This window comes from Barbus barbus (assembly GCF_936440315.1).
Source record: "Barbus barbus genome assembly, chromosome: 41".
Lineage (NCBI taxonomy): Eukaryota > Metazoa > Chordata > Actinopteri > Cypriniformes > Cyprinidae > Barbus > Barbus barbus.
The window spans coordinates 1,147,924-1,159,201 of NC_136719.1; the positions used below are offsets into that span (position 1 = coordinate 1,147,924).

The 11,278-nt window shown below is 35.8% G+C and overlaps 1 protein-coding gene across 1 annotated transcript; it reads right to left on the reverse strand.

The window, feature by feature from the left end:
- Nucleotides 1-10,391, reverse strand: LOC306860975 (troponin C, slow skeletal and cardiac muscles-like). The gene is made up of 6 exons (XM_079403004.1): nucleotides 10,001-10,391; nucleotides 4,226-4,256; nucleotides 2,767-2,913; nucleotides 1,093-1,207; nucleotides 871-1,007; nucleotides 1-756 (listed from the first exon to the last, which is right to left on the reverse strand). Exons 1-6 carry the CDS (start codon nucleotides 10,022-10,024, stop codon nucleotides 725-727), a joined length of 486 nt encoding a protein of 161 aa, XP_079259130.1. The 5' UTR covers nucleotides 10,025-10,391; the 3' UTR covers nucleotides 1-724.
- Nucleotides 10,392-11,278: the final 887 nt, after the last annotated feature.

Genomic DNA, 11,278 nt, shown 5'->3' on the forward strand with positions numbered 1-11,278 from the left:
GAGAGTCGCTATAGTCATATAGCAAACACTTTTATTTTACAGATTTAAAGTTCACTTACAGGTTAAGTCCTCCTGGAGTAACCTGAGGTTTAGTGTCTTGGTCAGGGTGGTGTGTCTCATTGCTCACTTTTTAGGGGACTGAATCCTCAGTCAACAAACCAGTCAAGTTTGAGCCATTAGAACACAGCCCACCATATCATAAATACAACTAGAGATGTTAGTACAACTCATTCTCAGTGTTTCAATGCATGTCTCAATGAATCAAACAAAGCTAAATTCAGAAATTCTTTATTTTCGCAGACAAGTCAAAATAAATTAGATTGGCAGATGTGGACTATAGGAATGTCTTTGGAATTTTTATTTCTCTGTGATAGAATGAAATGAACATTTAGGCTCAGATTTGAAGTCTGGTCAGTGTGGTGTGATTTTGTTACATTATGGAACCATGACTAATTTCCTAAATATTTTTAATAAATGTATATATAAAGAGACAAATTAAATGCAAGCAAAGTCTTAAATCTGCACAAATTGGCATTGACTTCAGTCTTTACACATGTAAAATAATTTAATCTTCTGAAAATATTGTGCTGAAAATTATAAGCAGCACAATAATGAGATATATCATAGACTCTCTGTTGATATTTCTCATCAAGCTTGAATATTTACTCTGCTTTTGTGTACAGACAATCCAGGGAGAAACACCAGGAAGACATTTCTTCATTATTTACTCCACCCCTTTCATGAACTCCAAGAACTCTGCAATAGAAGGATAGTGGAAATGATGGAAAAGGCACACATTTGCATCACACTGGTTCACTGTTTTTTTCTGTTAATACCAGTTAACTTGCATGTAACAGAACGCATGCTTACCATCATAATCAATTTTCCCATCACTGTTTTTGTCTCCATCCCTCATTAGCTCCTCAATGTCATCTTCAGTGATGGTTTCACCTGTAGCTTCCAGCATCAGCTTCAGTTCATCAAGATCAATGTAACCATCTGCATTCCTGTCCAAATACAATCAAAACCCATAAGAAACCCTAAACCCACCGCAGGTCAGTTCTCTTAGTTCAGTTTAAGAACAAAACATACTTATCAAACATGCGGAAGAGTTCTGCCAGTTCTTCCTCTGACTTTCCTTTGCTATCATCTTTCATGCATCTCACCATCATGACCAAAAACTCCTCGAAATCCACCGTACCACTGCCTGCACAAGTACACCAACAACCATTATAGCACAAGATTACTTTTACATTTTAATGAGAGCACCTTAACATTTCATGTTAAGAGATTTTAATTCTACATTTTAAGTCTTTTGTTTTTCCATTGCAATCAGCTGTTGTTGTCAGTTTTGCAAAAATTGTTATTATTATTATTCATTATATTATACATAAAGCAGCTGTTTTAGAGAGAGAGAGAGAGAGAAAGAGTCATGGGCAGAATTATATTGGCACCCTAAAAAAAATGCTCAAAGAGGACTGTGAAAATAAATCTGTATTGTTTATCATTCTGATCTTTCATTAAAAAAGTAAATAAATAAAAATATTACAAAAATCTAACATTTCAACAAAATCACATTATAAAAATATTTTTCTATAATACACATTGGCCACAATTATTTGTAGTCCTAGAAATTATTATTAGTCAAATCTCTGAAGATCTATATTCCCATTCATATATATATATATATATATATATATATATATATATATATATATACTTTTTTTAGCTCACCAGGGTGACCAGGAACATGAAATTATCCAGCCAATGACTTATGAGGAACACAAAGGCCAAATTTATCTTTATCATCCATCACAATACCCCCCCCCCCCCCCCACAAGATTGTTGAGCGTTACAAAATATGAAGTAAAAAAATAGCACAAAATAGTCAAAAAGAAAAAGAAAAAAAAAAAAGTCATTGAATATTTTCATTTCCACCATTAAGACAATAATTAAAGAGTTCCAATCAACAGGAAATGTTACAAACATATGTTAAAAATCTATATTTTCTTAATACAACGTTAGGAGGATAATTTAAATGGCCAATGACTCTCCAAGGATCACAGCTGGATAATTGCAGAAAATAATGGACCATGATTGGATCTTCCAACAAAACAATGATTCAAAAGAACCATCAAAATAAACAAAAAAATTATAAAAAAATGAAGGCTCTGGTTCTGCCATGGCCGTCCCAGTTCCCTGACCTTGAACCCTAAAGAAACATGAAGAGGAAAGAAACATGGAGCTGGGAGTCTGAAGGGTCTGAAGTGAATCTGGATGAAGGAATGGTCTCTGATCTCTTGTCAGGTGTTCACCAAACTCACCAGGCATTATAGGACAGATACATAGCTGTTAAATTGGCAAACGTGTTGAATAAAAAGGGTGCCATTAATTATGGCCAATGTGTATTAGAGAGAGAGTATCAATAATTGTGATATATAAAGACTGTGAACACAATGTTAATCTGAAGTTAAACCTGCCTCCTGGTAGGTTTAATTTAAGCCTCCATTTAGTCTCCCTCCAGGAAATCAGCCTATTAAAATCTGGACTAGGCTAAGTCTGAGACTATTTAAAACCATGACAGAGAAAGCAGATTTCTGTTAATCTGGTTTAAAGGGCCATTATAGTCTAGGACTAGGCATAATCTCTGTCCGGTAAAACACCCCATACAGATTATTTTTATGCTAAATTTGGAGCAACATGAGGGTGAGTAAATGAAGTTAAGAGTTCTGGAATGTTACTAATTCTGGATTGTTCTGGATTTACCGTCCTCATCCACCTCATCAATCATCTCCTGGAGCTCCTCCGGCGTGGGGTTCTGGCCCAGCATCCTCAACACCTTCCCGAGCTCCTTAGTGCTGATGCATCCATCCTCAGCATCCTGAATGAAAATATCAAATGCTGCACGGAACTCTACAAAACACCAACACAGAGAAATTTAGTTTACTTAATATTATGTGGCCCTGCAGCACAAAAGCAGTCATAGTACAGGTAAATTTGTAGAATAGCCAACAATACAGATGATCAAAATTATACATTTTTCGTTTATGCCAAATATCATTAGGACATTAATGTTCCATGAAGATATGTTGTAAATTTCCTCCCATAAATATATCAAAACTTAATTTTTGATTAGTAATATGCATTGCTAAGAACTTCATTTGAACAACTTTAAAGGCGATTTTCTCAATATTTAGATTTTTTTTGCACCCTCAGATTCTAGATTTTCAAATAGTTGTATCTCAGCCAAATATTGTCCTATCATAACAAACCATACATCAATGGAAAGCTATAATAAATAAATAAAAAAATTAGTAAAAAAAAAATAACCCTTATGACTGGTTTTGTGGTCCAGGGTCACATATTGATAGTGGGAGTCAGTTTAGTAAATCATTATTTCACATAGACTATGAATAATGTTGTGTTTATTAGTTGGGCACAGGTGTTAAATTCAGGCAGTTTTTTATTGGTAGTCCTGCAATGTTACAAGTGCTTCAAATTCATAAACATACAGTACTGTGAAAAAGCTATTCTAACATTCCATTGTATGTAAAGGCTGGGCCATCCCACCAAATTCACCTTAAAACAAGAGCATGAGACACTACAGAAAGTCCAGAAGAAGCACAGGGTGTTATGATAAGATCTACAGGCAGCTCTTTCTAGTTAACCGTTAGAAAGAGGCTGCACAAAGAGAAGATACTGTGCAACATTAACTTCTAAATACAATGTGCACAGATGAGTCAATGTAGAGTTCAAATATCACATTTGGCGAAAACCACTCTGCATTTGAGAAAAAGAACCTCAGACCGGCTGTGAAGCATTGCCAGATTATTATAATTATTTCTAGGTATTTTGCAGCCTTTGAGACTATCATAATGAAAACAATAAATTCAACATTATATCAGAGAGTGCTTGAGAACGACATGAGAGCATCTGTTAAAAAGTTAAAGCTGAAGTGTAAGTGGACCTTTCAACACAATGACCCAAATCATGCAAGAAGACAAAGGAATGGCCAACGTAAAGTCCAGCTCTCAAATCTAGTTGAAATACTGTGCGGGGACTTAAAACGGGGCATTCCACATTTTCATTGTCATTTTACATTGTTTTCATTTACTTCTTACACATCACTAACAAAAAAAATTATTATTCATTGTAGAATATATAACATAATGTTCATGGCCATTCTGAGACCAAATGCTGTTTGCTGTATAGTATTATACCATACCATTCTTCTGCTCATCGGTGAGCTGCTCTACCTGTTGAAGACATTCATGGGTCAATAGTCATACTGTAATAATATAATAATATACTCTACACACATTAACACAAACATGCATCCACACACATATATTACAGTTATTTTGGTCAGTGGAAGGATTAACATTTATTTTACATGGGGTTTGTCATTGTTGTGACCATGTGACCCTGCAACCAAATAATTACATGTTTTGTGTGATATTTTTGCAGCAACAAACATGAACTAAAATATTAAATTTTAAAGGATTTAATAAAATAATTTTTTCATAGAGTAACATTGTCCTTTAGCAGACACTTTTATCCAAAGCGACTTACAAATGAGGACAACGGAAGCAATCAAAATCAACAAGAGAGCAATTGATATGCAAGTGCTAAGTCTCAGTTAGCCTAACGCAGTACACGTAGCAAGTTTTTTTTAAAAATTTTTTTTTTATTATCATATAATAAATAAAAAGAAAACAGATAGAATAGAAAAAGAATAGAGGAATCTAGTGTTAGAGGCCTTTTTTGCTTTTTGTTAATTGTATAATAAATACAATTAAAACAATAGATAGAATACAAAAAGAATAGAGAAGCTAGTGTTAGGTTTTTTTTATTCTTTTTTTTTTAAACAAGCAGTTAGTAAATAGTTAGCAAGTCTAAAAGGTTTTTTTTTTTTAAGAATATAATTAGAATAGAAAGTGCTAGAGTTAGAGGGTCAAATAAAGATGGAAGAGATGTGTTTTTAGCCGATTCTTGAACACGGCTAAGGACTCAGTTGCTGGGATTGAGTTGGGCAGGTCATTCCACCAGGAGGGAACATTTAATGTAAAAATCTGTGAAAGTGATTTTGTGCCTCTTTGGGATGAACAATAAAGCAACATTCTCTTGCAGAACGCAAGCTTCTAGAGACTCATGTGCAGAGCCAGTGGTGGTTTTGTAGGCAAACATTAATGCCTTGAATTTTATGCGAGCAGTTATTGGTAGCCAGTGCAAACTGATAAACAGGTGTGACATGCATTATTTTCGGCTCATTAAAAATTAATCTGGCAGCCTGGATTAATTGTAAAAATTTGAGAGAACTGTCTGGAAGACCTGCAAAGAGAGCATTGCAATAGTCCAGTCTGGACAAAACAAGAGCTTGAACAAGGAGTTGTTAAGCATGTTCCGAAAGAAAGGGCTTGATCTTCTTGATGTTGAATAAAGCAAATCTGCAGGACCGGGCAGTTTTAGCAATGTGGTCTGAAAAAGTCAGCTGATAATCAATCATAACGCCAAGGTTTCTGGCTGTTTTTGAAGGAGTTATGGTTGATGTGCCTAACTGGATGGTGAAATTGTGATGAAATGATGGGCTTGATGGAACCACAAACAGTTCTGTCTTGGCAAGGTTGAGTTGAAGGTGATGGTCCTTCGTCCAACAAGAAATGTCTGTCAGACAAGCTGAGATGCGAGCAGCTATCGTCAGATCATCAGGATGGAATGAGAGGTAGAGTTGAGTATCATCAACATAGTAGTGATATGAAAAGCCATGTTTCTGAATGACAGAACCTAGTGATGCCATGTAGACAGAGAAGAGAAGTGGTCCAAGAACTGAGCCCTGAGGCACCCCAGTAGCTAGATATTGCGACTTGGACGCCTCACTTCTCCAAGATACCTTGAAGGACCTATCCGAGAGGTAAGTCTCAAACCACTGGAGTGCGGTTCCTGAGATGCCCTTTGCCAATAGGGTTGACAGGAGAATCTGGTGGTTGGCCGTATTAAAAGCAGCGGACAGATCCAGCAAGATAAGTAATGAAGATTTGGAATCCGCTCTTGCCAGTCTTAGGGCTTTAACAACTGAGAGCAAGGCAGTCTCGGTTGAATGTTCACTTCTGAAACCAGACTGGTTGCTGTTGAGGAGGTTTTTCTGTCTGAGAAAGGCAGAGACTTGGCTGAACCCAGTTTGTTTAAGTGTTTTTGCAATGAAGGGAAACCCCTTCAAAACACTTACACGAATTGTGTTCAACCAAGTCTCTTCCATATAGTTCTCTAAAAGAAAGGAGTTTAGGGTGGGTTTCTTAAGTAGTGGGGTTATACGAGCCTGTTTAAATGCTGAGGGAAAACACCAGGGTGAAGGGATGTGTTAATGATGTGAATGAGTCCAGGTCCAACTGCAGGAGAAATGGCTTGAAGGAGATGAGATGGAAAAGTATCAAGCGGACAAGTAGTAGGATGATTAAAAAGGATGAGTTTGGAGACTTCTGCCTCAGAGAGTGAAGAGAAGGATGTGAACGAGTGTATGTTTGCTGGTAAGATGAGCTTGACAGATTGTGGTGTGGAAAACTGAGCACTGATGGTTTTAATTTTATTACTGAAGAACGTGGCAAAGTCGTCAGCTGTTAGAGTTGACGAAGGAGGGGAGGAGGAGGACAAAGGAAGGAGGAAAATGTTTTAAAGAGCATGCAAATTGTTAATTTTGTTATGATAGTATGTCCTAGTGACAGGGTTGCCTCACACAGTTGGGCACGGTTGCTCAGTCTGGAGATTTACTTCCAACTCTCCTCTATTATAATGTGTAATTCTTTAACAAATTTCACAACCTTCCTTATCTCTGTACATTTGTGTAGTTCTTTATTGCATAGGCAGCATCATCATTCAATCACAAATAAGTGGAGGCATTACAAAATATATATAGCTCTCTTCATCTCCTTGCACTGGCTACCAGTGGCAGCTCGCATCCAGTTCAAGTCACTGATGCTTGCGTACAGATCTACCACAGGCTCTGCACCCTCCTACGTCCACTCACTATTACGAACCTACATCCCCTCCAGAAGTTTGAGATCTGCTAGTGAGCGACGCCTTGTGGTACCATCACAGAGAGGCAGTACTTGACTTCATCCTAAACTCAAAAAAAAAAAAAAAAAAAAAACTTTCCCTCTATCTTTCTCTCCACCTACTAGCTTGTACTTATTTGAACAATGACTGAGACTTGGTGTTACGAGCACTTCCTCTGTCTGACTGCCTCTTCAAGATGAATCGCTTTTTGTATTCCCCAATTGTAAGTCGCTTTGGATAAAAGCGTCTGCCAAATGACTAAATGTAAATGTAAATGTAAATATATAAAATCCCAAAAGTTAAATCTGTATATGTTTATGTGTTAAATAATATGTATATGATTTTTTTTAAATATGGTGTCATATGTAGCAACCATATATGTCAACAACACAGTATATATACAGTATATACTATATATATATATATATATATATATATATATATTTATTTATTTATATATGCAGCTTCATTAAAAAATATGAACAAAAAAAGAATATACAAACAAAATCTGTATGTTTATATATGGTAAGATGTATGTATACTGTATATAAATAAAATTGTTCCAATTTCTAATTTCATGTATGTTTTTATATATTCATATGTAAACATAAACTTCATATTTGTTTCATATATGTTTTACTTCATATGACAATATATTTCATATATGGACGTTTAATATATGTACTATTAATTAAAATCAATATCATTTGCATATGGGATATTTAAAAGGTGTGTCCTCGTTAGCAAAATGTTTGCTTTAGTCCAAACCAATATTTTATCCAAAAACACAGACTGAGGTTAGATCTGAGTAATGCGGATTACACACAGCAGATAAAGGTACTGTCACATGTATATATGTTGAATTTCTGTTTTGACCTAGTTTTTGCCTGTCTAGTTTAGGTCATCGTCATCACCTGTTGTTTATTAATTATCCCATTAGCCCCTGTGTTCTTAAGTCCTGAGTTCTTCCCAGTTATTTGCCAGTTATTGTTTGTTACATGTATTGAGACTACCCTGAGTTATTCCCTTCTATTCGTGTGGCTTATAATATTAAAAGACTTTATTTTGGATTCCCTTCTCTCTGTGAAGTTTGTTCCCCCTGAGACCGTAACAGGTACTCTGGAGTTAAAAATAACAAACCGCAGATAAAGGACATAATATGAGGTGGCATAACAATGTAATCCGGCAAAGCTAACTCATGAGACAGCTGCTGAAGTAGCAGCTGTTAAGTAAGTTACTGTCTATAGTCCTATGTTGGATCCAACACAAACTAGTGTGACACATAAACATGTGTCAGGATGTTCCTCCCAGACTCACAGTCTCATGTACATCTCCGAGAGATCAGTGGAGAAACACGCACACACGCACACACGCACTCTCAATCAATGCTGGAATCTGACTTTGAGTGTTTTATCTTAAGCGCCTGTTTTTCCAGCATGCAGACATACAAGCATGGCTGAGCAAATCATGCCAAAATTAGCCATGGGAGGTAGGCGGTGCTCCATGTGTAGTCATGAATGATAGCGTCTCTGCTCTCTCGAGTAGCTCCTATCTAACTCTGATAATACTCAAGAGTCAAGGTATTTTCAGTTGTCTTTTTTTAACTCTTATGGCATAAAGTTGGCCAGATGAGTGATGTACTGTCCTGTATGACTAACATTTACACTTCATTGTTGCCAGAAAATATACAGAAAATGTTGTACATTATTATAGTTTGACCGTTCATATGTAGTTGTATAAATCGTTAAAATATAAACTTAGCCACAGATATTGTTGGCACTCTTTCTATTAAGCAATGTAATTTGTGAAGACTTATAATTCACCTTAAAATAAGTATGTTTTCATAATATTTTTTTAAAATTCCCCGTCACTATACCGGGGCGTTAGGACCCACACAGACTGCAGGGTGAGCACCCCATTCTGGCCTCACTAACACCTCTTCCAACAGCAATGTAGTTTTCACCGGAGGTCTCCTATCCAGGTACTGACCAGGCTCAACCCTGCTTAGCTTCAGTGGGCAACCGGTCTTGGGCTGCAGGGTGAAATAGCTGTGGCATGTAATGTAATAAATGTAACTGTTCATGGATATTCATGGTTACCTTTAAATGGTAGAAGTCGATTACAATACATGATCAGCACTAAATGCCAAATGAAATGTGTTATAATAATGCGTTATAAGGTAAGTTAGGGGAAGATGCCCCCCTTAAGAACAATGTGCCTTTTCTTTTCGATTGTAACATATTTAGATAGAAATTTGGCATGTACAGAATAAATAGCCAATGTGTTATTAAGAGAAATAAACATTTGCTAATTTAGTTATTTTTTATAAATTAAGTTTTGTTAATGTAAAATACTAAATAAACTACTCTATTTAAAATGGAGTTTTTAGAATTTAGTTGTACAATTGAATAACTGGTAACAAAGTAGAATTCCAGTAAAAGAAATTGTAAGTAATTTAATAAATTTACCTTATATAATCCAATCAAGCAATTCATTCAATTAGTTTATAGGTTTTAATGAATGAATCGACGTAAATATACATTACAATTATTGAATAATAACCCCACGAATTACAATGAAAATAAAATAAAAAATAATCACACTATTAACATTCCACTCTGAGCCTTCTATGACAGTTCTGGGAGGGACGTCTTACCCCAAGGGTCTAATTTGATCTTTTTACTTCAGATTAAAGACAATGACAATGTCAAGGAAAAAACACACAAACAAACAAACAACAACAACACCAACAAAAAAACTACAGAAATAACACCCCATTTTTCAAAAGCGCAATCTTGAATTAGTAATTTTGTTATGATGTTATAATACTGTAGTTACAACCATTTATGAAAATTTTATTGTTGGCAATAATCTTTGTTTTTAAGACAAGAAAGCCAAGAAAGTGCTATGTGGAAAATTTGCCAGAAAAAAAACAAATGTATGGACTCACCGCTGCTTTATAGATATCGTTCATTGTATGTCACCTGTGAGGAGATCAGACGTAGTGCTGGTGCTGGTGAAGAGCAGAAAACCCAGTGCTAAATGAACTTTATGGAGCAGGACAGCCTGTTCCCTCCTGCCCCTCTGAGTATGGGACGTCCATCACAGTCACTCCAGCCTGATAAAACAACTATGCGGTCATCATGGGGGTTCACTCACAAATGTGAGGACAAACTATCAGCAAACTAATCTAATCTTTGTGTCTGAGCAAAGAAATTCACTTGCATACATTTTAGTATACCAGTAAATAAAATAAAATAAAACTGGGTCTCTGTGTCATTTGCAGGCATTTCTCTACCATGTATTCAGAAGTGACACAGAGACAAAGGCATCAATATACTACATATAGCAACGGCATCAGGTCAGCTGAATAGCTCCAGTATTAAAGACATAAGAGAAACACTGGCAAACTGAATACACACATGAACACTCTCACACATACAACATAGAAAATGATAACATACAGAGAGCATCATAACTGCTGAATTGCTTCCATTGTCCTCATTTGTAAGTTGCTTTGGATAAAAGCGTCTGTAAATGACTAAATTAATTAATTAATTAAATAACTTTGATAATATAATAGACAGTGGATGAAAGACAGGCTTGCTGTTAGTCTACAGGCAGCTACATTTTAAGACAGAATGAAATGAAATAGAATATTTGAAACATACAGAGCTCTTATAGTGTGGAGCCCATAAGGAGACATGGTGATGGAAAAAATAAGAGATGAAGCAAAACTGCGTTTGCGTTCTCTCACAAAATTATTGTACACAAATGTATTGCAAAAGCATTGAAATGTTTCCTCCACCTTATATTATTTCCTTCACAAAAGTTATGCAAGCAAATGCAAAGGGTTCTCTGGGAACTCATAAGATTTCAGAGAGAACACAAAGGGATTGACGTAATCAGACCTAATGCCAACAAATCTATGCCTTGAATCAGTGGGCAGAGACTTTCAAATGAATAGGACAGGCTACAAATATGTAAAAGAAGTACAGTTTATAGTTTATGGTTTATAGTTTATATAGTACAAATTACAAAATCAAAATCCTGTCATTTTTTCCTCCTGTGTGACCCTAGGGGGACTATATTTTTACATAGTAGAACCAGGAAAAATACAGTATTAATAAGGAACAATGAACAACAAGAGATAGAACAGCACCAGCTATAGGTCTTAATGGAAAACAGAACATGAACTACCCAACCCTAACTCCCTGCTCAACACAGT